The following is a 27,881-nucleotide window of genomic DNA, read 5'->3' as shown; positions in this document are numbered from 1 at the left end:
TGGTGACCCCGAGTGTGTGCGGCTGAGGAGCGAGGGGCGCCGCCGCTGCCTGCCGGGCCTGTTCCCCGCCCCCTCCTGCCGCCGCGGGCCCGCGCGCACTTCCTCCCGGGCCTCCCTTTCGGGCGGGGGCCTCCCGCCCGCCGCGCCAGGCGCAGCGTGGGTCCCGCGTCCGGCATGGCGAGAACGGCAGAGGCGCGCGCCCGCCGCAGCAGCAGCAGCAGCAGCAACCTCGGCCGCCGCAGCTGCTGGCACTAAACCCGGGAAGCCGACGCCTGCGCGGTAGTCCTTGTCGTCCCGCTGCCTCCGCGCCGGCTGCGATGGAGTAAGGGCCCAGCGGCCGGAGAGAAGAGTGCCCCGCCTGGACCCCACCGGGCCCGTTCCTGTGTGCGCCAGCTCCATCCGGAGGGGCCTCCGCGGCCGGACATGCTGCACGAGCGCAGGCCGCCCGCCGAGCCGCGGGGCTAGAGCGAGCGCCGATCCCGGCCGGAGCAGCCAAGCCGCGGCTGTCTAGGACGAACTCGAACCCTGTTTTTTTTTTTTTTTAACCTCTCTCTCTCTTCGGGCTGCAAGTCTCAGGGACGGAGGAGGGGCGGCAAGGCCCCATGTGTGGGAGGATCGCTTCAGCTTCACAAACTTGCACGGATTTTGGTTGCTGCTTGGGCCAGCGGTTCTGCTCAGATTTCTTCCGAATTGTTGTAAATTCGCCATTGTTCCCCGGCTGCTTACAAACTTGGATCCGGAATTTCTTTTCAACCGGGAGCCATTGGTGTCGAAGTGTCTGCAATGAACCCCGTGAATGCTACTGCTCTCTACATTTCCGCGAGCCGCCTAGTGCTCAACTACGACCCCGGAGACCCCAAGGCGTTTACAGAGATTAACAGGCTCTTGCCTTACTTCCGACAGTCCCTCTCTTGCTGTGTTTGCGGTGAGACGCTTTATTGTTCCCCTTTCCCTGCCTGTTTTCTCGAGGCCCTTTGGCAGTAGGAGCGCGAACGGTTGGCCGGCTCAGTAGTTCACTTTAAGCGGTGCCACTGTGCCGTAGTGTACGGTCATTAGTTTTGAAACTCGCCCAGGGACTTTTGCCCGGCTTTTCAGAAAGAGGGAGAACCTTTCCCGGCCACTTTGGACGGCGGCTTTAACGTTCAAAACGGTTTAATTCGTTCGTCTTGACCCATCTTTCTGGTGGTGGTTTATTTTTTAAGTATAGCTTAAAAATTGCTTTGACAGCGTCACACATGCAGTGGTGATGTCTTAACTGGGGTTGAGATGCCAGCAGCATGCTGCCTTTTTCTTTTTTTCTAAAGCTTTTGCTGCAGAAACGGATTGAAAACAGCTGGGATTAAAATGTGGTCGAACATTGTTACATATCCATGTAACGTTTCTGCACCCGTTAAATAATTGTAAAATGGTGTAATCTCGCTGCACCTCCAGGCAGACACCTCAGGGCCCCTGGCTCTACAACAGGTTTAAAGGTTAACAGTGACCTAGTGAAGCTGATAATACTCCTTTTTTTTAAAATTTTATTTTATGTACATTGGTGTTTCGCCTGCATGTATGTCTGTGTGTGTGAGGTTGCCAGATCGTAGAGTTAAAGACAGTTGTTAGCTGCCATCTGGGTGCTGGGAATTGAACCTGGGTCCTCTGGAAGAGCAGTCAGTGCTCTTAACCACTATACCATCTCTCCAGTCCCCATGGTACTCTTTAGTTGGTGGCTTTTTTTTTTCAAGATTAGTTTTTCTATGATTTTAATATCTGGTGGGTTGGCAGAGGTTTTTTTTTAATGAAAGACAGGTTCTCACTATGTAACTTAGGGCTGACTTCGAACTTGTGATTCTCGTGTCTCTGTCTCTCGAACGTCGGTATTTCAGGCATGCACAACCATGTCCGGTTTCAGAGGATTATTTTTAGATGTTTTTGTTCAAAGGGTATTAACCCCTGATGGTTACGACATTTAAGAATTATTTATAAGAGATGAGAAAAAAATAACATTGTCTAATTGGAAGTATTTAAAGGGCCAGTCATTTGTGTTAACTGGGCATATATAATAACTAAGTAGTATTGAAAACCAGAACCGTTATCTTCGGTCTCTCTTGAGGTCGTATAAATCTTCCACCTATTAAAGGAAAAAAAAAAGCAAAAGTGCACACACAGCAGGAAACGTTTAATAAAAGGGCAACAAGCAAGGTACTGATGGTGCACTCCAGTTAATGTGCTCATTTGAGGTTTGTTAATCTGCATGTTCAGTGCGAATTTAAGGGTGGAGACACTCTAAATGGGGAAGAGTTAATTTCTCGATAGTAATGACTGATGGGTAGAACTGATTGACCCAGCCTTTGTGTATCGCTCAGGGCAGGTCACTGAAGGGTATGGAAGGGGTGAAGATTGGATTTCTGTCATCAGGTACTTAATCTCATTTAAGAAACCAAGTGATTTAGCACTGTTATGACGAGTATTTTTATTGGTCACTTAGGGAAAATCGCCTAACTGCTTTAGGTCTCCTGTCTTGCTGTGTAAAATGAGGGCTTAGGGCTAGATTCTGATTGGCTTTCAGTTGAAGGATAACCCAGGGAAGCATACGGAGAATTTGCTTGGTTTAATGATTCTCCCTTTTGGAGTCTCACTTTTAATTTTTGGTGGTGCTGGCTCTCAGGTGCCTTTTGAAGAGCACTCTCTGCTTCTGAGTTTATTTCATAGAGTGTTTCTAAGATTGACTTCTCCACTGACACTCCTGGCTTTGTTCTTTAGGAGTGTAGTTGAATTTGTTGTCTTGGTAAAGTAGGGGCAAGAGGTCAGTAGGGTAGCTAGCCACATGGCCACAAGGGAAGCCATTATCGACTAGCACTATAGCCCCCCTTTTCTAGATGGGTGGAGCCTAAGATCTGCTAGGAAGTGGCGATTTTAGATAGTGCTTAGGTGTTTGGAACTTTGGAATCCTATTTTTTGCGTTGCTAAGTGTAGAACCCAGGACTTTGAGCATGCTAGATAAGCAAAAACATTCTACTGATGAACTACAATCTTACTTTATTTTTCTGAGACAGGATCTCATTATGTATCTAGGCTAGCCTCAAAACTGGAAACCTCCTGCCTCAGCCTTCTGAGTACAAGGATTGCTTCTTGGTGTGTGCCACCAAGTTGGGTGGACTTTTAAATTATTTAAAGCAGCTTCATAGTAGTGGTGGTCTAATTAAAAATGGGCTTAATAATTTAAACACAAGCTTAAAAACATTAAATATAAAACTACATTAAAACATTACTTTTACATATATGGATGTTTTGTCTGAAGTCTGTATATGTACCACATGTATGCTGTGTCTGGGGAGGCCAGAAGAGAGTGTCTATCCTCTGGGTCTGACTGTTGTGAGTTACCATGTAGGTGCTGGGAGTCAAACTTCAATCCTCTGGGAGAGCAGTCAGTGTTCTTAACTGCTGAGCCATCTCTCCAGCCTCAAAGTAAAGCCTAACTCTGTAGTCTATTTATTTTAATACTCAGCCTTGGCGATTATCTCTTTGGTTCTTGCCTCCTTTCCTTTTTTTTCTTCCCCTGGTTTTTCGAGACAGGGTTTCTCTGTAGCCTTGGTGCCTGTACTGGAAATAGTTCTTTTTTTTTTTTTTTTTTTTTTTTTTTCGAGACAGGGTTTCTCTGTGGTGGAAATAGTTCTTATAGACCAGGCTGGCCTCGAACTCACAGAGATCTGCCTCCCTCTGTCTCCCAAGTGCTGGGATTAAGAGGCATGCACCGGATTAAAAGGCATGCACCACCACCCAGTTTCTTCCCTTTTCATTTTATGGAAAAGATTTGCAGGTTGTCTTTAATGACATTTCAGCAATAGGAACATAGGTCTAGGTTTTTTCTCCCAACACCCACAAGCCCATGATTCTCTAGAGAAAGAAATGACCTGACTTCAGCTCCAGCACTGCATCTTTGTACGAGGTACAATCCTGTACTTTTTTCCCCCTTAGCTCAATAGCATAAACTCAATAGTATGCATGGCAGTTTTATTTCATGAAAATAATACATTTTGTAAAAGGTTTAATTCTGTTTTGGTGCTGTAAATAGGATGTTTAATTTCACCAGGTCCTCTGATGTCTGCTGTACTCCTTTCTGTATTTTGTGGTTAGCCTCTCCCCCAAACAGTGTTTCTATTCCAGCCAAATAGATGTTTTTACCTTTACAAACATGATTTTTATATTTTTTTTCTCTTCCCTTTCTTCTCCTTATGGGGCTTGAACCTAAGGATGTGTTGTTGACCTAGTGACTTGTTTCCTCAGCCTTCTTGAATACCTGGCACCACAGTCCTGCACCACCAGGACCTGGCTTTCCTAAAGTTCCTTTTGCCTTAAGATAATGCTCATTTTCTGTAATGGTTCCAGAGCTCATTAACTTCCTTTGGTGAATTTTCCCTTGCTCTCAGGCCAGCAAAAAGTTCTCTTGTCTTCTGAACTTCTGTAACCCTTTGTTCTAGTAGTTATGGTATTTTTATCATTCCTTTCAATGCAGTTTTTATAATCGTCTTAGTTTTCTGGTGTCTATAAGAAAGTTCTTAGGGAAAATACTGATTATTATACATTTTTGTGTAGCTCCTTTCACTCTTTCCTGCTCTGTAAAATGTAACATCTCAGAGAGAAATGAAGTGAGGAGGGAAGGAAGGGAAGGTAAAAACCCTAAGTATTTGGCGTGTTCTTTCCTTGACTTTTCTTCTTGTCTTAGGGTTTCATTTAATTTCTTCTTTCTTTTCTGTCTGTCTTTCTGTTTCTCTTTCTCCCTTTCGTTTTTCGAGATAGGGTTTCTCTGTAGCTATGGAGTCTGTCTTGGAACTAGTTCTGTAGTTCAGGCTGGCCTCCAACTCACAGAGATCCACGTCCCTCTGCCTCCTGAGTGCTAGGATTAACTGTATGTGCCACCACCACCCTACTTTTTTTTTTTTTTTTTGGATTTTCAAGACAGGGTTTCTCTGTGTATAGTACTGGCTGCCCTGGAACTTTGTAGGGCTTGAACTCAAGAGATCTGCCTGCCTGCCTCTGCCTTGGATTAAAGGCATGCCTGGCTGAGTTTGTATTGCTGTGAAGAGACTCTGACCACAGCAACTATGTGTTTCTGGTTTGTTTGTTTGTTTGTTTATTTATTTATTTTGAGACAGGGTTTCTCTGTGTAACAGTCCTGGCTGCCTTGGAACTTCCTTTGTAGACCAGACTGGCCTCGAACTCAATGAGCTCCATCTGTGTTAGTGTTGGGATTAGAGATGTGTGCTGCCACCACCAGCTACAGCAGGTCTTAGAAAGGGCGTTAATTGGGGGTGGCTTATAGGTTCAGAGGTTTAGTACATTATTGCTGTGGTAGGAAGCATGGTGGCCTAGGAAGAGAAGTAGCTGAGTGTTCTGCATCTGGATTGGCAGGCAACAGAAAGAGAAACACTGAGCCTGGCTTGAGCTTTTGAAACTTCAGAGGCCAGGCCAAGGCTGCAAGTCTTTATCTTCTCAAATAATGCCACTCCCTACAAATCTGTGGGGGCCATTTTCATTCAATTCAGTACTGAATTGTGGTACACAAGTTGCTTTAAAATTTGCTTTAGTTTTCTTTATCTGTTTTTTTTTCCCTTAAATTCGAGTTATGTGTGCGCTTTTTTTAAGACTTTTTTTCTAAAATTTTATCTTGTGTTTGAGTGCGCCAGGGGTGTGCAGGTGCCCTAGGAAATCAGAAGATGGCATTGGATCTTGTGGAACTGTATAGTTCCACAAAAGGCTGGGAGGTGCCTTTTCTTTTTTTTGGTAGGTGGTGCTTTTAACTGGCGAGCTGTCTCTCCAACGCTGGTGAATGTTCCGCTTCTTTTCTTTTCTTTTCTTTTCTTTTCTTTTCTTTTCTTTTCTTTTTTTTTTTTGAGAGAGAGAGGATCTCACTATGTAGCCCTAGCTGGCCTGGAATTTCTGTGTAGACCAGGCTGGCCTCAAACTCACAGAGATCCACCTGCCTCCCAAGTGCTGAAATTAAAGGTGTGCACCACCACCGCCTGGTGAGGACAGTCGGTCTTTCTGTGCCTCTAGAGTGCTGGGATTAAAGGCATGTGCCACTCTGCTTAGCTGAGTTTTTAAGAATTTTTATTGTATGTGTGTTAGTTTTTGCCTGCGTTCATGTGTGTAGACCTAATATGTACTCTTGGAGCCCAGGATGTGTTGATGGATCTCTCGCCACTGAAGTCACAGATGGTTCTGAGCTGCCCTGTACTTGTTATCTGCTTAGCTACTCTTTAGCCCTGTGTTGAAACTGTTTTAAGAACAAGAACAAATCTACTGAAAGTCTTGGGCTGGTCCTTGCTAGGTGCTTGATATCCCACATTTTTGGGGGGGTGGGGCTTGGTGGTGGTGGCACATGCCTTTTATCCCAGCAGTCAGTAGTCAGGAGGCAGAGGCAGGCGGATCTCTGTGACTTTGAAGCCAGAAGGCAGAGGCAGGTGGATCTCTGTGAGTTTGAGGCCAGAAGGCAGAGGCAGGTGGATCTCCGTGAGTTTGAGGCCAGCCTGGTCTACAAGGGCTAGTTCCAGGACAGGCCCCAAAGCTACAGAGAAACCCTGTCTTGAAAAAACAAAACCAATAAATAAATAAATAGATAGATACATACATACATAAAATAAAAAGAAATTTGGGGGATTTTTTTTGTGTAAGGGTGTTTTGACAGTAGCATGTATATCTGCACTGTGTGCTTTCAGTGTCTGCTGAGGCCAGGAGAGGGCGTTAGAGCCTCTGGAACAGAGCTGCCTTTTGGGTGCTGGGAATCAAATCTGATTCCTCTGCAAGAGCAGTTAGTGCTCTTAAGTGAGCTAGCTCTCCAGGCCCAGGGTGCTTAATGGCCCATGATGAGGGAAGAGCCTATGCACTCTGGTCAGTTATTAAATGAGAAATATTCACTGGGCTACAGATTTTATGTCATTGTTCTTTGAAGTGTTTATTAACAATGTTACCGTTTCTTGTTTCTTTGCAAGTTACTTTGTATATTTAAAGAGAATTACTATTCTTTCCAGATCACAGTAAGTGGCTAAAACAGTAACTGAGTACTGTTTTTAAGTGTCTGCTCTAAGGTCTTATATTAAGTGTTAGCTTGGCTTTATCGGGTAGTTGGGTTCTTTTGTTCTGAGTATGTTGTGTGGATTTTAGGTTTTTGTAAAGTTGTCAGTCTTCAGTGGTACAAGTTTGATAATCAGAGTCAAATTAGACTGTTAGAACTTGAAATTATTGTGGGAGCTATTTGTAGTCCTATAAATATTAGGTCAGTTTTCTACTCTGGCACATAAATACTGTCCTGGTAATGTAGTGGTTTGGGCTTACCGTTTAGGCATCATAATTCTTACTTTACAGGAAGGGCCTAGAGTGGAGATTAATATTTTCCACTTACGTATGACTGTGTGACATAGTGACCAGTGGTTTTTGTTTTTCTATGTTAAAGACTTAGTGTGAGTGCATGCCAGTGTGAGTGCATGCCGCATGTGCATGGGGGTCAGAGGGGAGCTCTGTGGAGTTGGCGCTGTCTTCTTTATGGGGGTCTGGAGGATTGAATTTTAAGTTACCAAGCTTGTGTGTGGTTGTCAGTGTCTGTTGGGCCATCTCGCACCCCTGAACACTTGTCTTCTCTTAGTCCTAGTGCTGTGGAGTAGGTGGGAGTCTACTGATTTAGTCACCATTGTACCTCTGTCTTGACTGCTATCAAAAATTATTTGTTGAACTGATGAGTACTTGTGTCTTTGAAAAGAGACCTTCTCTGCATCATTAACGTAGACGGATGTGATCCGAGACTGAGAAATAGCTGTGAGGAGTGAACAGGTGTAGCTTTAGGAAGGATTGCTTTTATTTTGCTTGTTTTTCCATTATTGGTAAAAGCCATGGTGGACTCACATTGGGTTTAGTGGAGGAGAGATGATGGAAATCTGTTTCTGGCCGAGAGTTCTGATTGTCTTTGGGCAGAAATACTTTGCTTTGTGCCAGAGCAAATTAATTTATAAATACCAGGTCTCTTTTGATGTATATTTTTGAACATATAACCATGAGTGACTTATTTTATAATTTATTTTTTTAGAAAGAAGCTAAACTAAAGGCCATTTGTGTATGTATTATCATTTTGTTTTTATCTTTTTTCTTAAACAGTTTTTTTGATAATTAATGTGCTATTTTCATTGAGTTTGGTGGCACATTGTATCACCAATTCTAGTTGGCATTAATAATAAAAACGAAGAGTCAGATGCAGAAGTAGAGCAGCCAGCCACTAGAGAGTTCCTATCTCTACCAATGCTCAGGCTAAAGGGGCAATCTTCTCCTCAAGACTATCTTCCAGCCAGGCGATGGTGGCGCACGCCTTTAATCCCAGCACTCGGGAGGCAGAGGCAGGCGGATCTCTGTGAGTTCGAGACCAGCCTGGTCTACAGAGCTAGTTCCAGGACAGGCTCCAAAGCCACAGAGAAACCCCGTCTCGAAAAACCAAAAAAATGAAAATAAAAAAATAAAGACTACCTTCCAAGATTACATCCTCAGACTGACTGCATCTTCAGATGGTTGCCTCAGACTGTCTCCTCCCACCTTGTATTCAGCCTTATAGCTCCTGTCTCCACCTCTCTAGTGCTAGGATTAAAGGTGTGGGATCCTATGTGCTAGTAGGATTACCTTTGTGTGAACTCTGTGCCACCACTGCCCAGCCTCTAGTGGCTTAGATCTGCACTCTGATCTTCAGGCAAACTTTATTTGTTAAAACAGGCAAACTTTATTTGTTAAAACACAAACAAAATATCACCACAGGACATGACTGCAATTCCAATACTTGGGAAGAGGAAACAGGAGGATTCAGAGGTGGAAAATAGCCAAGGCTACATAGACCCAATTTGGCATAATGTCTTTAGGTTCCTCCAACTCATGTCATGTGACATTATTTCCCTTTTAAGGCTGAGGAATAATTCTGTTGTATATATGTATTTTGTTTATCCATTCTTTCTTAGATGGGCATTTGGGTTGCTTCTGTCTCTTGGCTATTTCAAACAGTGTTGTTATTATGAACAAGGGTATATAAATACCTCAAGTATTAGTTCTCTCCTGTTTGTAGTTTTCACAATTTCAGTGACCCGTAGTCAACCACAGCCTAAAAATATCAAAGGAAAATTCTGAGAAAAACAACAAACAAACAAAAAACCCCTAAGCATTAAATTGGTCTTTGTGCTGTCTCACTCTTTTTTGTTTGTATAGTTTTCCTTTGTAGCCTGTCCTGTAAACCAGGCTGGCCTTGAACTCACAGAGATCTGCCAGTCTCTGCCTCCCCAGTGCTGGGATTAAAGGCGTGCGCCACCATCGCCAGGCTACTCTGTCTTCACTCTTTTCCTACTCTGGGTAGACCTTTGTCCAGAGTATGCACTGCTGTGCTGCCCACCCTGTACTACACCATGGCCTTGATGATTAAACTCACTATGTGAGTGCTTATGCTCAGGTAACCCTTAATTTTCTCAACAAGAGCTCAAGAGGAGTGATACTAGCACTAGATTTTCCCAAGAAAACACTAGGAAATACTTCCTTTCAGTGAAAAGATGAAAGCCTTTAATTTAAAGTGTAAAAGAGAAAAAAAAAAGAGGGTTCTTTAATGGTGTTTTAAAACATGCTTATTCGTTTTTGAGACAAGAATCTCACTGTGTAGCCCTGACTGACTTGGAAGTTGCTATGTACAAACTGGCCTGGCCTGGAATTCACAGAAATCTGCTCCTTTGCTTCCCAGGTGCTGGGACAAGCATATGCCACCTTGTTGCACTAATGCTGGAGTTAAATACCAGGGCCTTGAGGATACTAAGCTTATATCTTCTTTCACTGGTAGTAGATGTTTAGAAACACACACACACTCACACTTGGAGAGAGAGTGTGAGTGCACATTCATATACTTTTTATTGCGGTATATTACAGTTATTGGTATGTATTTATAGAAAAAATCATTCAGTATACTGTACTGTTTTCTGACATTTCCTAAGGATCTTGGAACATAGGCTCTAAGAAAAGGGACAACTAAATTATACCCTGATGTGAGATTTTGTTTTTGTCTCCTCTAGACAGGGTTTCTTTGTATATAGCCTTAGCTATACTTTAAAGGTTGTACTGAGTTCTCTTGAAGAATTGTCAGAGCATCATGGGAAAAATGCAAGCGGTCAAAGGTAATTTAGTTGATAGTGGAAATGAAGTAAAGAAGGTCTTTGAGTTTGGGGAGACATTAGGTAGAGTAGGTTTTAGATCCATGAAGACATCTCAACTAAAAGTATTCAGAGATGCAGGTGCAGTTATGCACATTTGTAGTCTCAGCTACTGGGGAGGCTGAAAGACAGGGGAGTCATCACATGAGGCCAGGAGCTTGGAACCAGCTTGGGCCACATAGTGGGATATCTCATAAGACCAGTTATGAAGTGGGGATATAATGTAGCTCAGTTGGAGGGTGCTTGCGTAGTATGTGAGGAGACTGATTTGATCCTTGGATCACAGTTAATTGTACACGCATCCAGAGAATCAGAATGACATTCAAGGTCATCCTCAGTTTATAAAGAATTCAAAGCCAACTTGGGTTATGTGGAACTCTCTTGCCTTGAAAGACAAAAACAAGTTGTATAGTGATTTGAGCATTATGTTACTGAAGGCTGAGAGAGAGCTCTGATGGCTTGGGGGAGATTGGAGCCAAGGTTAGGAATTAAGACTGAAGTGTGAACCTTGCATACCTTGCATGATGGCATATATCTGTAATCCCAGCACTCAGGAGGCAGAGGTAGCCCGGTCTACATAGTGAGACCTCTTCCCCATTCCTGCATAGCCCTGGCTGTCCTAGAACTTGCTCTGTAGACCAGGCTGGCCTCGAGCTCAAGATTTGCCTGCCTCTGCCTCTTGAGTGCCCGCATCTAACTTACTATTTTTTTTAAAGATTTATTTTTATTTTCCTCCTTTCTGTCTCTCTCAGTCTTACTTTCTGTCTGTCTCTCTCTGCTTGTAGGTGTGTGTATGTGTATATATGTGCTGTCCATGGGTAGGTACCTGAAGAGGCCAGAGAAGGAAGTCAGAGGTCGTTGTATGCTATTTGAAGAGGGTGCTAGGAACAAAATGGTCATTTGCGAGAGGAACAAGCAGTCTTAACTGCTAAGCCTTCTCTTTACATCCTCTTCCCCCAAAGATTTTGGTTCTAGGAAACTTGCTGAACATGTCCTTTGAAGTAAAACATGCCTGGTATAGAAATTTGGGATTCTGGTCATATATAATACAGAAATCCAAGATTAGAAGAGACTAGATTGGTGAGTCCATCGAATGGATCTGAGTCTTCTTCATAGTTAATGTTGGCATGGGCCCTGTTGGGGGTTTCCTTCATGGTATCACTGAGTTCCAATTCCCATACAGCTATTTAGGTAAATATTATCAGATTGTTTTTCTTGGAGAGAAAGCCTTTGGTAAAATTTACCCTTTGACTTTTGGAAGGCAGGTTTCTGTCTTTTCTGAGAGAGGAAGCATCTTCCGAGTTACTACTGCAGCGGCTAAGTAAGGACTTTTGTGTCCAAGGTCCTATGGTGTGTGACTGCATGAGATGATTCGCTCTAGTGGTCTGTATAAAGCATTTACATTTTCCTGGGTATTGTAAAATGAAGTTTATTGAAACTGAAATTTGAAGCTTGCTCTGGGTTTACATATGCGTAATTCCAGCTCTACAGAGACTGAGGCAGGGAATTTCAAATTTGAGACCATCTTGGTTGTGTAGTAAGACACTATGAAAACAGACAGACCAACCAGAAATCTGTTGAGGTATGGTAATACGTATGTGCTTTTAGATCCAGCTGCTGCTGGGGAGGCTAAGACAGAAAGGTCACTTGAATCCATGACTTCAGGACTAGCCTGGGCAACTGAGAACTCTGTCTTTAAAGACAGAACAGAAATTTGATTATGAATTTGACATTCTTATTAACCAAAAAAAGTAATGTTTATTGTCATTATTTCAAAATGTGTAGTTCACATGTAAGTCAGCATTGTCGGGACCTTCTGGACCATGCAACAGTAACATTTCTTCATGATAAAGCATCACTGGCTGGAGTCTGAAGGCCCCCTTCTCCTTGACAATAGAAGTATGTCTTCTCTTGTTTGTACTTAGCCACACTCAGCCATTGTTACCACACCATACCTATACCCTGTAATTGGATGTTTCTCTCCTGCCTGCTTATTTCTAAATACTTGGAGACCGCTTCCCAAATAATTGATTCGGAGGCTTAATATTACTTGAGGCTTAATATTACTTGTAAATGCTAGGCTGATAGCTCAGGCTTGTTACTAGCTAACGCTTAACATTTTCAGTTAACCTATATTCCTTATTTATGCACCACCACATCACAGTATGTTTATTAGCATGACATGTTCATCTCCTGCTCCCTCTGCCTCTGGCTGGGACTTCTCTCTGCTCTTCTCCTTCCCATCATCCTTAGTTTGGTTGCCCACCCATACTTCCTGTCTCCTCTTTGGTTAACTAGTGGCTAGCTCTGCCCTCTGACTCCAAGCAAGCTTTATTTGTCAGAACACAAACAAAATATCACAATTCCCCACCCTGCACCATACCCCACGGACCTTGTAAATAGCTGGGTTTGTAATCCAGAACAGCGAAGAATGTGGAAAAGCTCTCCTTACACGCTCGACACTAGATGCTAGCATTTCTAATGTTGGAACCTGAATTATTTTCTGAAACCTTGTTACTTGGATAAGAAAAATAATTGCTTGTCAATATTATCTGTTAGCCAGACAACACTGTATTGTTTTGGCTTCATAAAGTTGGTTAACAGCGTTCAGATCCTTGTGCCTTTACTGATGGATGCCCTTTGGTTCGCATTGGACTGTGTGTCTGTTGTGCCAGTACTGTGCTGTTTTGTTACCGTTGCTCTGCAGTATAATTTGAAATTTAGTATTGTGGTTCCTCCAGTGTCCTCTGGTAGTTGGGTTTTTAAAAAATGGTTTAGTGAAAAATGTCATTGGAATTTTGATAAGAATTATAATTAATTTCTAGATGCTTTTGGTAATAAAACCTTAAAAATGTCTTGAAGAGGGGAAAGAGTGCTGCTTAGTATACATTCATACTTTGAAAAGAATAAAGACTGATTGCAGGTGATATTTAAATATTTGAAGTGTTTACAGTTCTGAAGCCTATAGTAATAAAATGGTAACTATTTTAGTAAAAGCAATTTCAAATATGATTTTTTAATAAAATGTATTTTAGTCTGTTTATAAAAGAGTTTGTAAGTTTACAGACAAGATTTGTCTCTTGGCAGTGTTGGTTTACACCTTAAATACCAGCACTCGGGAGTTGGAGGCTCTTTGTGAGTTCGAGGCCAGCCTGGTCTACAGAGAGAGTTCCAGGACAGCCCGGACTACACAGAGAAATCCTGTCTCAAACCACCCCCCCCCCAAAAAAAATTGTCTCAAACTCATTATTTAACTAAAACTGGTTCTAAATTACCTGATCCCTTGTGTTTTATGAGATTGTAAGTGCATGCTACTATGCTTGGCTCTTATTTTTTAGAAACCTATAGAGACAGACTGTGTAGCCCAAGTTGGAAGGCATTGTGTATTTTGTTTTATTGTCCTTAACTTGAATCTCTTGAGACAGGTTTCTATTTGGACTGGGAGTTTGCTCACTTTTTTTAAAAAAAAAAAAAAACCAAAACCAACAACTTTATTCCATACACATTGGTGTAACAATGTCAGATTCTCTTGAACTGGAGCTACAGACAGCTGTGAGCTGCCATTTCGGTGCTGGGAATTGAACCCGGGTCCTCTGGAGGAGCAGTCAGTGCTCTTAACCACTGAGCCATCTCTCCAGCCCGTTTGCTCACTTTTGGTTAGGCTAGCTGGCCCAGCTCTAGTGAGCCTCTCTCTGTCCTTTAGTGCTGAAGTTAGAACTTTATTGTGGCACACTTTTCTCCTTCCCATTTTTTTTTATTCTTTGTGAATTTTATATTGTGCACCCTAACCCCAGTCATTTTATAGTCCTTCAATATTCATTTCTAACCTTGTAACATCCCATTTTTATTTTTTTTCTGCACGTGTTTGCTGGGGACCTGGACTCAAATCCTTATGATTGTGTGGCAAGCTCTCCTACTGAGCCATCTTCCTGATCCCAAAATGTTAACAAAAAAGACTTATATATTTGCCTGCATGTGTATATGTACACTGCTTGTGTTCCTGGTGCCCATGAGGTCAAAAGAGTGTACCATTTGCCGTGAAACTGGGTTATAGACTATTGTAAGCTGGGTTTTTTTTTTTTTTTTGATTGTTGGGATCCAAATCCAGATCCTGCAGGAGCAACAAGTGCTTTAAACTGTTGAGCCTTCTCCATCAGTCCCCTTTACCATGCATTTTTAAAAGCATAATTTAGATAAAACAATATTCTTGTTAGATAGAGGAAAGTCACAATTTGTGTGTTTTGACACTGAATTTTATATTATAGTCTTGCATACACTAGTTTTTTTCTTTAAAAGCATTTAATCACATTTTCTATTTCTATGTTGGCTTGATCAAAAATATCTCCAGGAATTCTTGTAACTGTGAAAGATGACTTCTATGTTAACAAAAACAAAAAGTTATGTCATTAATGGTTTCTGAATTTGATGCTTATTAGGATTTGGGAACCTTTTGTAAAAATGCACGTGCTGGGGCCACGTCCCTTGATACTAAGTCAGATGCTTAGCTGATGGATGACAGTTGGAGTACTGTTTGTATGAGGTTAATAAAATAAAAATCAAATAAAAATGGTATATGCTTAGTAAGTTGAAGCAGCATTCTATTAGCCAAATTTCTCCACAAGTTTTACAGATGCTAATGTATTTATGGGAGGGCGGTAAAATCAGGATACACCCCTTTAACCTTAGAGTTCAAGGTCAGCCTGGCCCTCAGCTACGTCCAAGACAGCCAGGGCTTCACAGTGGCTTCACTTTCTTAGACAGTCAAGAGAGAGGGCAGTAAAGCAAACCTCCTGCGAAATATGGTTCTGAATTTAATGAGTGATTGTTCAGTTGTGGATCAGATTAATTGTGCCTAATGGACTAGTGTGCATTGTCTTATTGTCAATAATTAAATGAACAGTATTATTGCTTTGCTAAAACAGAAAAATGACGAAATATTACAAAAGTGCTCAGTATCTACAAACACTATAGAAGTCCTGTTTGTTATTAAGATAAACGATATCTGACAGTCTCCTTTAATTTGTGCTAGAATTTGAAATGAAGCATGACTTGTTTATGAATGTGTTGAGGGCTTGAGTAGTTATAAATCATCCATTTAATCTGTGATGAGTGGTTTTTAAATATATACCATTAATTGCCTGTTGAGGTTTACCTTATAAACGATTGCCTTGAGTATTAGAAAATATTTTGTCATAGTTGACTGGCTTCAGTAACAAGCACAATTGTAGTGTTGAACTGTTCTTTGTCTTAGTTCTTTTTTTTTTTTTTTGAAACAGGGTTTCTCTGTGGTTTTTAGTTCCTGTCCTGGAACTAGCTCTTTTTTTTATTTTTATTTTTTAATATTTATTTATTTATTATGTATACAATGTTCTGTCTCTGTGTATGCCTGAAGGCCAGAAGAGGGCACCAGACCTCATTACAGATGGTTGTGAGCCACCATGTGGTTGCTGGGAATTGAACTCAGGACCTTTGGAAGAGCAGGCAATGCTCTTAACCACTGAGCCATCTCTCCAGCCCTTTCTTAATCCTGGTCAGATTGGTATATGTGTAGCTATCCCTAGTCTCTCATCTAATAGTACCTAGTGGTTTAAAGCAATAGTGAACTTAGAAGTAATAACTTGTATCTGAATGTGGTAGCATACAGAAGGCAGGAACCTGAGGATCGCTTCAGATTGAAGAGCAACCATATCCCTTCTCAAGAGAAAAACAAAAAATAAAAACATCAACAACAACGAAAACATAAGCAACATTACTTTGAATGTGGTTTTGTAGAATCCCTCCACCCATTGGAGGAGAATCACAGGTTCATCACTCTCCCTAACATGGTGATGAAAATACTCAGTCACCAATTTTAGTGACTTTTGTATATCTGTCACCTTCTTTTCTTATTGTAAAACTCTGTTCTGTTAACACTGTGACTGTGTTAGATCTATAAAGAAAATCAGTTACAGGGTTGTGGTTAGGGATGTCTAAAGAGGTTAATACTATTCTGAACATCACTGCTTGATTATTTGATTAGAGATCTAATAATTTCTAAAAACCTTAGTTATAGCACTGCTTTTTATTTAATGTTCTGAGACATTTCTTTGCCTTTTGGTAAACCATTAAAATAAACTGGATGGATCTGAGTTTGACAGATTCCAAATGCTGCTTAATCAGAAATTTAAAACAGACCTGACTTTTGGAATGTCAAGAGTAAAATTTTAAGTGGATTCTCTGGTGTCATATTAATATTTCTTAAGATAGGGTTTCTTTGTGTAGCCCGAGTTGTTCTGGAACATTCTATGTAGACGAGGCTGGCCTCAACTCACATGTGTTTGCTGCTGCCTCTGGAGTGCTGAGATTAAAGGTGTGTGTGCTAGCACACCTGCTTTGAGTTCTTTACTTATTCACCTACTTATCTTTTTTTTTTTTTTTTTTCGAGACAGGGTTTCTCTGTAGCTTTGGAGCCTGTCCTGGAACTAGCTCTTGTAGACCAGGCTGACCTCAAACTCACAGAGATCCGCCTGCCTCTGCCTCCCGAGTGCTGGGATTAAAGGCGTGCGCCACCACTGCCTGCCTATTTATTTGTTTTTTGAGGCAGTGTGTCTTTACATATTCCTAGCTATCCTGGAACTCTCTCTGTAGACCAGGCTGACCTCAAACTCACAGAGATTCATCCACCTGCCTCTGCCTCCTGGGTGCTGGGATCAAAGGTGTGCATCATCATATGCGGCTTAATTATATCTTTCTAATTTCATATTTTATTGGCAACTATGTATGCAATATTATTGCATGTGTGTTCGTGAGTAAACATTTATGCAGAATTTGTGCTGTGTGTGCATGCATGTGAAGACTCTTCACATTCTTTACTGAGGGCATGATATTGATGTATCCAGAGTTTGTCAGTTCTAGATAGTATGTGCTGTGTAATCCCTTGTCTGTAGTACAGGCCAGCAGACTCACCTGGCTCTCATATGTGGCAACATGAACTGGCTGCAAACATATTTTTAAAAGAAGGAAGATATTCTAGTTATTGTTTTGAAACTTCTAGATCACTAATTTGGAGGTGTACTTTTGGTTTTTTAATTCAAAGATAGTAAAAAGTTCAGAAGATATTTAAAAAAATTTTTTTTAATGTGCTTTGGTGTTCGGCGTGAATGCATGTCTATGTGAGGCTATTGTAGTCTCTGGAACTGGAGTTAGCAGACATTTGTGAGGCCTCTGGGTATTGGAAATTGAACCCAGCTCCTCTGGAAGACTATTCAGTGTTCTGAGCCATCGCTCCAACTCCAGAAAATACTTTCTTAAATGATAGGTGCCAGGCTGTAGCACAGTGCATGGCAAATAGCGGGACCACAGGAATTATTTACATAAGTGATAAAGAAGGAGAAAAGGTGTTTTTATTTGTTTTGTTTTCCAAATAGGATCTAAGTATATATAGGCTTGCAATCCTCTTGCCTCCCCAAGTGCAGGGAAACAATTGTGTGCAACTAGGAGACGTGCTTTATTAAATGAAGATAGCCTAAGCAGTTAATTCTTCATTTGAAAAAGGAAAAAAAAATTAAATCACCAGATTGAATCTGAAAGGATTATTATTCTGATCCTATCTTAGACTTTTGCCTTGGGAGAAATACATAATTATTGGATGATTGTTTGATACAGGGTCTTGTTCATAGTCCAGGCTGACCTCAAACTCCAGATCCTGCTTTTAGCCTCACAAGTGTTGGGATTCCAAATGTGTTCCATTAGAACAGACCCAATTGGTTTCTGTAGCCAAGATTAGCTTCAAACACAGCAACACTGTCTCAGCCTCCCAGGTGCTGAGATTTTATGAGACACAGTGCCTGATTTCTTTCAGTCTTTAATCCTTGCCTTTAATTACTAGAATCTGAATCTAGGCTGAATGGGTTATGAATAAGATTCAGTGTTGTATATTTTATTCTAACAAGTCAAGAGGATTAGGGCTTAACTTTAAGGCCTGTTTTGATTTGTCAGTTTTGATTTATTGCTGCCGCTAGAACATTTTATAAATGATCATGCTTTATAAATCAATTTTGTATAAAATCAAGGCTATCTGAAATACTATCATTTATGGTAAATACATTATACTCAAGCAGTTTGAGCAGAGGTTTCCATTGCTGTCAAATGGTGTGGAGGTTGAACTTTTCCTTTTTGGGCTCTTTAGCAAGAGAAAATAACACTGCTTCCCAGCATATGTGCTGCCTTAACCACACAGCAAATCTTGGAAAACATTTAATTGGGGGCTGTCTTCCAGTTCAGTTTAGTACATTATTGTCATGGCAGGTAGCATTGATGGCACTCAGCAGACACGGTGCTGGAAAAGGAGCTGAGAGTTCCACATCTCTTGATCTGTAGGCAACAGAAGCAACTGTGTCATATTGAGTAGCTTGAGCAAAGTTTCCCTCAAAGCCCACCCTCACAGTGACATACCTCCTCCAAGGCCACCCCTACTCCAACAAAGCCACACCTCCTAATAGTGTCACTCCCTGTGGGGGCCATTTTCTTTCACACCACTGCAGTGACCAAGGCAGCTCTTGAAAAATAAACAATTAATTTGGGCTTGCTTACATTTTGCAGAGGATGATTCCGTTATGATCGTGGCAGGGAGCATGGCAACTGGTAAGCATAGTGTTGGGGAAACAGCTGAGAGCTACATCCTGGTCCATAGGCAGAGAGAGACTGACACTCAGTCTGGCTTGGGGTTTTGAAACCTCAGAGCCCAACCCTAGTGCTACACTTCCCCCAATAAGGCCATACCTCCTCATCCTTCTCAAGTTGTGCAACTCCCTGATGACTAAGCATTCAAATATGTGGGGGCTATTCTTATTTAAACCACCACATATGCTTATATGAAGCATTTCAGATTAGTTTCAGAAATTGGGGTCATAGAGAATCTAGGCAGGACTCTGCAGCCCCAATTTGTGAGCCGTAAAGCCAAACTACCTCTTTTATATGTCTTGATGAGACTATCCTCTTTCTTCATTCTTCCTTCCTTCTACAGTTACTCTCCAGTTATGGGTAACACCTATGTCTGTTTCTCCCTTCCTAGTAAAGGCCTTATCTAGTAGTTGATTATTCATTCTGTCTGTGTTTCACTTTTAGTAATCAAATCATTGTTTATAATAAATGTGGAAATAAGATTGTTTCAGTAAATGCCATAGAGATTGTTGGATGCCATAGAGATGGTGTTGGATAAGAAAAATAACACTAGAGTAAGGGGCTGGGAATGCAGGTCAGCTGGTAAATAGTACTTTCTTAATATATGTGAAGCTTTGGGTATGATTTCCCAAGCCAGGCATAGCTGCAGTGTTTTCAGCCCCAGTGCCTAAGAAGTGGGCACAAGTTTTAAATTTCCTGCTTAGTTACCATATGAGTTTGAGGACAGCCTGTTGGAGAATAAGGGGAAGACATGGATGAAGACACTAGGTTGGGAGTCTGTAGACTCATCTTTTTTATTGATACTACCTGGCTGTATAATCTATGAAAATCCATTTTGGCTAAAATGAGGCCATAGGAACAACTGATTTCCATGGTCAGTCAATCACAAGCCTTATATTTTTATGATTCTGTGGTTGCTCATATATTAGAAAATATGCCGTGCTTGCTTCATGTGTGTGCCCTTCCTACACTGTTTTTCCTTCAACTCAAGACCTCCACAGGAAGCCTTCTTTCCACACTCCAACACTCATTTGTTCCCCTCCTGTAACAGCTATTGCATTATATTCCCACTGCTCACTGGAAAAAAATTTACGTCATTGACATTTGTTGTGTTTTAAGCGATTGTCAATTGTGTGTCTGTGTCCCTCTCAGCTTCTGACCTTAGTTTTTCCTAGTAATCCAATCAAAATAGTTTTTGTTAAACTACCCCACTGTTAAGAATGGATAATTGAAAAGACAGTGCTTCAGCTGGGTGTGATGGCACTTTGTGAACAAATGCCTGTGTTACTGACATAGGTGTCTACTAATACATGCCTTACTTGTTTTCTGTAGTGTTGGGTTTTGGATTTGTGGATTGCACATGCCAGACAAGCTGTCTACCTGTGAGCAAGAACCTTTTAAGACAGTGTCCCTTTATATAATATAGCTCATGTTGTTCTTAAACTCCTACTTTTGCCCTCTCAATGCTGAGATTACAGGTGTGTGTGTGTGTGTGTGTGTGTGCGTGTGTGTGTGTGTGTGTGTGCACTTGCGTGCACGCGCGGTCGTTGATGCCCTGTCATGTCTGGCTTAGAGTACTTGTACTAAAAAAGTTTGCTCTAATGCAGTGTAGTGTGTTGACACTAGTAGCAACATTATATATATACCATTTCTTGAATTGTGTCAAGAGGGCATGCTGAGAGATTCACTAATTTATTGCTGTAGTTTACATTGTATTTATGTAATGATACAGTCTAATGGTAAATTTCTCAGAATGTGTCCCTGTTACTCAGGATTGTATATGCACTTAAGAGGAAAAAATGATTTATTTGTGTATCCTTAGACTGAGCCAAGAATATTTTTTAATTTAAAAAATTAAATTATTTTTTTGTGTGTTTTGCCTGCATATGCACCACCACATGCACATTTGGTTCCTGCAGAGATTGGAAGAGGGTGTCAGACCGAGCCTTTGGGGCTTGACTTTGAAGAGAGATTCTGAGCAGCCACGTGGGTACTGGAAATCAAATTCAGGTCTTCTGGAAGAGTAGCCAGAACTCCTTAACTACCAAGCAAGCTCTCCAGCCCCTTAATTTAACTTTTATTTATTTTTTTTAAGATTTATTTATTTATTATGTATACAATATTCCTTCCATGTATGCCTACATACCAGAAGATGACACAAGATCTCATTGTAGATGGTTGTGAGCCACCATGTGGTTGCTGGGAATTGAACTCAGGACCCCTGGAAGTGCAGTCAGTGCTCTTAACCTCTGAGCCATCTTTCCAGCCCCTTAATTTAACTTTTAAAAGAAACGAATTGTTTTGTTTTCTAAAATGATTTTGCCATTTTTACATCTCACCTGTATGTAAATATTTCTAAGTGTTTTTTTCCTAAATATTTAAAATGCATTTTTATTAGTTTTAAGTAGATTTTTTTGGGAAATATAAATTACTTAGAGTTGATCCGTAGAAACACAACTTGCAATTATCATATTGCATTTTGTTATGGCCTTCCTAGACTCATTGGTTCCTAAGTTCTTGTGAGTGACTTTCTTGGGATTACATATAGATTTTAGGTATAGATGTGGGCGTAATCTTTAGTTTTCCATCTTCTTTCAATCTGAGTGCCTTGATTCTCTCAGCTCTGCCAAATGCCTTCTCCTTCCCCTCAAATAACTTTCAGTGGAAAAAAATGTGTCTGCTGTAGGTTAAAGAAGCGTAATCCCAGTACTTGGGAGGCAGAGGCAGGCAGATTTCTGTGAGTTCAGTGTCAGCCTGCACTGCAGAGTGAGTTCCAGGACAGCGAGGCCACAAAGAGATAACCCTGTCTTGAAAAACAAAACCTAACAAAAGGTGATTTTTAATTTTCTGGAAATACATATTAGACATGGAAAGGTTTTGGGTTGCATGTCAGATTCTTTTTTCTGTCTGTTAGTGATTGTGATCTCGTCTTTGTGATGACCTTAGTACCATGGGTCTTAATACTTTTTGTTGTCTGATTTTTGGTGTTACTTAAAAATTAAAAATGAAGGGGTCAAGGGAGATGGCTGAGTGGGTAAAGCGCCTCTGTGTAAGCATGAGAGCCCAAGTGTGGATTCTCAGTGCCCATGTAGGAAGCCAGGCAAGGAAGACCTGTCTAACCCAGCACTGGTAGGGTGGAGGGAGAGGGACCTCACACAGACAGACACACAGCACTGAAAACCATGAACAGTTTGCCTTAGCGTTTCTTAGGCTTTTCAGTTTTTATTTTATAATGTTACTTGCGCTTTGTCTGTTCAGGTTTTTAATTTTTGTGTTTATCATTGTCTGGGGATTCCCCAAGGTGATTGACTGGTTGGCAAAAAGTTGTTGAAGGTATTTTCAGCTCTTTAAATTTCTCTAGGACACTGGTGAGATAATTTCATTTCTGATTTTGTTATTTTTTTTCCTCCTTGATAAAGTTAAATTTATTTTTGAAACAAGGTCTTGCTCTGTAATAGAGACTGATCTTGAGCTGTAGATTGAGCTCTTTGCCCCGTCCGTTTCTGGTCTTTGTTTTGTCCTGCTTAAACTTTTGTTGTCCTAGTGCAGTGAAAGGAGAAAGGGCTTGGGCTGACTCAGTTTTCTGGTGCAGACTTAGGTTGAGAGACTGTGTTGCCCAGGCTTTAATTTATCCTGTGCTTTGGTGTCCTAGGTAGCTAAGATACAAGTGTGTGCTGCCATGCCTGCCTCAGTTCAGACAGACCCTTGTAAAGAGAACAGCTTCCCTCCAGTCAGTCTGGACTGTCTCTCCTAAATGTTGTTATGTTCCTATTTTCACTTAGTAAATGCTTTCTAATTTTTTTATGGTGTTTTAGCTTACAGTTTACTTTAGGTATATGAAAAACATTTGGACATTTCATTTTCTTCTTGATTTTCAATTTTGTATGATTTAGAAGATGAATTGTTTTGGGTCAGCTGTGAACCATTTGAATTGGGAGCTAAAAAACAATTGCTTCTGTAGGGGCGTAATGAACGATAAGGACTGAGTCTACCTTTGTTCCCTTATTTGTTTTATTTTATTTTTATTTATTTATTTATTTATTTATTTTTTTGAGGGTAGCTTAGGTTTTTGAGACAGGGTTTTCTCTGTGTAGTCCTGGCTGTCCTGGAACTCACTTTGTAGATCAGGCTGGCCTCAAACTCACAGATCCTCCTGCTCTGCCTTCTGAGTGCTGGGATTAAAGGTGTGCACCACTACTGACTCACCCCTTGTTCTTATTTATAGGTCATTTATAATTTGATAGCTGTCTCAAGTTGGGAGACTACTTGTGTGTGTGGTGTATGTACCCGTGTGCAGGTTGCGTGTGCAGAGCAGAGGCTAAAGGAGAGGACAGCAGGTGTCCTGCTCTATCACCATGCCTTTTATAGCATTGAAATGAGATCTCACTGAACCTGGGGCTAGGGCCAGTCAGCTCCAGTGATCCTCCCCACTATCATATCCTCGCTGTGTACTGGTGTGTGCCATGACAACCAGTTTTTGTGTGTGGTTTCCGGGGATTTGAGTGCATGTCCACATGCTTGCATCACACGTGTTGTTAGCCAGGTTTTATTTTGGAGATAGGGTTTCTCTGTGTAGCTCTGGCTGTCCTGGACTCACTCTGTAGACCAGGCTGAGCTCGAACTCACCGAGATCCACCTGCCTCTGCCTCCTGAATGCTGGGATTAAAAGCCACCACTGCCTGGCAGTTAGCCAGTGTTCTTACCAGTTGAGCCAACTACCCAGCCCCACTTCTCTTTCATGTTGCTGCACTTAGGATGCCTGTGGTTTACTACATAAAGTTGTTTTTGAATCCTGTCATTAGAGTGCAGCATTACTTCCGTTTTTCTTTATTGTAATCCATGTAAATGTAGCAGCCCACAAGAGTGTGTAGAGGTAAGTTGTTAACTTGGAAAAGAGTTTGTATTGAGCCAGGCATGGTGGCAACCCCTCCATTCTCTCCCCCACCCCTATCTTTTGAGTCATGGTCTCTATGTAATCCTGGCTGTCCTGTAACTCACTGTTCCAGACTGGCCTAGGAGTCACAGAGATCTACCTGTCTCTGCCTCCCTAGTGCTGGGATTTAAGGAGTGTGCCACTGTGTCTGACTTATATTTTCCCTCATTTTGATTCCTTGTGGAAGAATTTGAATTGAATAAAACTCCTTTGTCTTTTAATAAATGAGGCCCTCGCCCATTGTAGTTACATTTGGTTTTAAAAGTTTATGGTTGGGAGGGGAGTGGAGAAAAATATAGCTCAATAAAAACAATTTAAAAAATTATGGTTCACATATATAATAACTGGTTGAAATTACATTTGTATTGATTATTCAATAAGTTGTCTTATGTTGCATTACTTTGAGGCCTCAGGGGTTTTAAGACTACACCTCATGATTTGGCCACTAAACTTTATCTCTTGATAACCTTTGAGAGAATACCATAAGAAGGTTGGTGGTGACATTTTGTGGATAAGGCCAGAATCAAGGAAGACTGGTTTGAGCTAACAGACTGGAGAATGTATTACAGAAATGAAGAGAGCTGTTGATATTCTCCAGTTATCTCTGTATATACACCCCTCTCGGTCTAGAGAGTTTAACTAATTTCAGTTTTAAGAGAATAATTGCTGAACGCCATTATATGAAACTGTAAATTAGTTTTACTAAAATCTGTGTTTTCCTCCTCCTCCCTCTTAGGACATTTGCTACAAGATCCCATTGCACCCACCAACTCCACCTGCCAACACTATGTCTGCAAAACTTGTAAAGGCAAGAAAATGATGATGAAACCTTCATGTAGCTGGTGCAAAGACTATGAGCAGTTTGAGGAAAACAAGCAGTTAAGCATCCTCGTGAACTGCTACAAGAAACTGTGTGAATATATAACCCAGACAACACTGGCGCGGGATATAATAGAAGCAGTTGACTGTTCTTCTGATATTTTAGCTTTGCTTAATGACGGATCATTGTTTTGTGAGGAGACAGAGAAACCTTCCGATTCATCCTTCACTCTGTGTTTGACACATTCCCCTTTACCTTCAACCTCAGAGCCCACAGCTGATCCTCAAGCTAGTTTATCTCCAATGTCTGAAAGTACCCTCAGCATTGCTATCGGCAGTTCTGTTATCAATGGTTTGCCCACTTACAATGGGCTTTCAATAGATAGATTTGGTATAAATATCCCTTCACCTGAACATCCAAATACAATTGACGTGTGTAATACTGTTGATATAAAAACTGAGGATCTGTCTGACAGCCTCCCCCCTGTCTGTGACCCAGTAGCCACTGACTTATGCTCCACAGGTATTGATATCTGTAGTTTCAGTGAAGACATAAAACCTGGTGACTCGCTTTTGCTGAGTGTTGAGGAAGTACTCCGGAGTTTAGAAACTGTTTCAAATACAGAGGTTTGCTGTCCTAATTTGCAGCCAAACTTGGAAGCCACTGTATCTAATGGACCTTTTTTGCAGCTTTCTTCCCAGTCTCTTAGCCATAATGTTTTCATGTCTACCAGCCCTGCACTTCATGGGTTATCATGTACAGCAGCAACTCCGAAGGTAGCAAAGTTGAATCGCAAAAGATCCAGATCTGAAAGCGACAGTGAGAAAGTTCAGCCACTTCCAATTTCTACCATTATCCGAGGCCCAACACTGGGGGCATCTGCTCCGGTGACAGTGAAGCGGGAAAGCAAGATCTCTCTTCAGCCTATAGCAACTGTTCCCAATGGAGGCACGACACCCAAGATCAGCAAAACTGTACTTTTATCTACTAAAAGCATGAAAAAGAGTCATGAACATGGATCCAAGAAATCCCACTCTAAATCTAAGCCAGGTATTCTTAAAAAAGACAAAACAGTAAAGGAAAAGATTGCTAGTCATCATTTTATGCCAGGAAGTCCTACCAAGACTGTGTACAAAAAGCCCCAGGAAAAGAAAGGATGTAAATGTGGGCGTGCTACTCAAAATCCAAGTGTTCTTACATGCCGCGGCCAACGCTGCCCTTGTTACTCTAACCGGAAAGCCTGCTTAGATTGTATATGTCGTGGCTGCCAAAACTCCTATATGGCCAATGGGGAGAAGAAGCTGGAGGCATTTGCGGTGCCAGAAAAGGCCTTGGAGCAGACCAGGCTCACTTTGGGCATTAACGTGACTAGCATTGCTGTACGTAATGCAAGTACCAGCACCAGTGTAATTAATGTCACAGGGTCCCCAGTAACGACATTTTTAGCTGCCAGTACACATGATGATAAAAGTTTGGATGAAGCTATAGATATGAGATTCGACTGTTAAATCAGTGGGTCTTGAAACCTACCCCTGGTAGGAAATAGCTACAGTTTTACGGCAGCTATGGTTCTGTTGGTTTAACTTGCCGGAGCTCCTGCATATAGATCACTTGTATCAAGTGTTTTCATTGCTAAGTTATATGTGTTAGTGTCGGGGAAATAGTTTGCAGATAATGGAGGAGTAACCCTACAACTATATGTTCTTAGTTCTTACAGAACCTCATAGTTTGAGAACAAATGCTGATGCAACTGATTTATACAAAATGAACTTTGGCAAGGAAAATAACAATAACCTCATTGTTTATGGTCATGCTTTGTGCATAATCAAAGTTGATGATTAAATGTAAGGAAGTGGTATCCAGTCGGCCCATAACGATTGTGCTAATTTTTTTGTGGAAAAGTAGCCATTAGTTTATCAGGAGACCTTGTGCTGCCTTCAGATGCTGCAGTGATGTTTCTCCTGGTGAAAAGCTGATGTGTCCAGCTCAACCTTTGTGCTGACAATACCATTTCTGATCATGAAAATTGGCTACTGGCGTGTATGTAGCAGTTCTTAAATCAGCAGTATTATGAAAGAAAATTTCCCCCTCATTAGAATGTTTTAAGAAATCTGTCTTTTAAAAAGTGAACAAATAAATTCTGTCAGACCACAAATGTTAAGCTGTTTATGCTTTAAATATTTGAGTTCAGCCCCCTTTCTAGTTATGACTCACTTCTATGAGAAAATCCTAAGTCCTTTCACTTTGAGCAATGTTCTATTTGATAAAGTGAAGAGCTGTTTTATTCTGAACATAATTGAATTTATATAGTTCGTGACATAATTTTTAAAAATATAAAAAGAATTTAAAAATTGGGTTTTATTTAAAATAATTTTGGAATAATGCCCTAAATGTTCCCAGATTTATGCATTATACTTATTGCCATTGATGACTTCTTTGATTTTTATTTCCTGTTTATTTGCCACAGGCTTTACCTTGAATATACTCCTTTTTTTTCCTTTTAAAGGGTGCTGTTTATAATGAAGGCTTCTTTATCAAGGCCTTAATAAAAGATGCCTTTGATGAAGCCTGTGCATTTAGGTAGGTGTAAAGCTCGGAGGATTTTCTTTAGAATGCTCTTTTGCATGTAAAGCACAACTGTGTTTGAGTTTTAATGTACTTCTTCCTGTTAACTTCATGGGGAAGACAGACATTCTGTTGAAGGGAAGTCTAGTCAGTTGCTTGAAAGAGCACAGCCCAGGTAAACAAGGACTGACTAGGTATAGAGAGAACCTTGTGATTTCAGAGTCGCTGCTTTGGCAGTGCTTATTTTAAGAGAAATACTGCTAGGGAAGTTCCAGTTCCTACTGCATTCACCGTCTGGTGAGATCTGAGTGTTGGAGTTGTTTTGATTTGGCACACAGCATGTTCAATGATGGTTCCTCGCCTCATAAAGAAACGGAGAGAATCCTTTGGACACAGAGCAGATGACACCTCCTGTTTTGTAGTGTATTCTGGTGTCATTTTCTGTGAATGTGGTCAGGTAGTCGTTTTGTTGTTGTCATTGGGCTTTTTTTAAAAAAACAAAAAACAAAAAAAAAACAAAAAAATTTTTTGGTCTCTTGGTGGGGCGGGGGTGGGCTAAAGCCATAGGAAGAAAAATGTGATGTATGTGTCCAGTATGTACGATTTTGTTTTTGTTTTGCAAGAAGAGTTGAACTATTTTTGATAACAAGAGTAAATGGTGGAAAATGCTTCTTAGTTGTCTTGTCTTTATTTGCTTACCAAA

The 27,881-nt window shown here is 41.1% G+C and overlaps 1 protein-coding gene across 1 annotated transcript; it reads left to right on the top strand.

Annotated features, from left to right (window-relative positions):
• The first annotated feature begins 439 nt into the window (after positions 1 to 439).
• Msl2 (MSL complex subunit 2) lies at positions 440 to 27,455 on the top strand. The gene is made up of 2 exons (XM_075964868.1): positions 440 to 925; positions 24,530 to 27,455. The coding sequence occupies exons 1-2, from the start codon at positions 784 to 786 to the stop codon at positions 26,119 to 26,121; spliced, it is 1,734 nt and encodes a 577-aa protein (XP_075820983.1). The 5' UTR covers positions 440 to 783; the 3' UTR covers positions 26,122 to 27,455.
• Positions 27,456 to 27,881: the final 426 nt, after the last annotated feature.

Source organism: Microtus pennsylvanicus, chromosome 3, assembly GCF_037038515.1.
Source record: "Microtus pennsylvanicus isolate mMicPen1 chromosome 3, mMicPen1.hap1, whole genome shotgun sequence".
Classification (NCBI taxonomy): domain Eukaryota; kingdom Metazoa; phylum Chordata; class Mammalia; order Rodentia; family Cricetidae; genus Microtus; species Microtus pennsylvanicus.
This window is presented reverse-complemented; position numbering and strand designations above follow the sequence as displayed.

Coding starts and splice junctions, on each gene's coding strand:
- Msl2 (XM_075964868.1), top strand. CDS start 784: ATGAACCCCGTGAATGCTACTGCTCTCTACATTTCCGCGAGCCGCCTA. Junction 926..24,529: donor CCTCTCTTGCTGTGTTTGCG/GTGAGACGCTTT, acceptor CCTCCCTCTTAG/GACATTTGCTACAAGATCCC.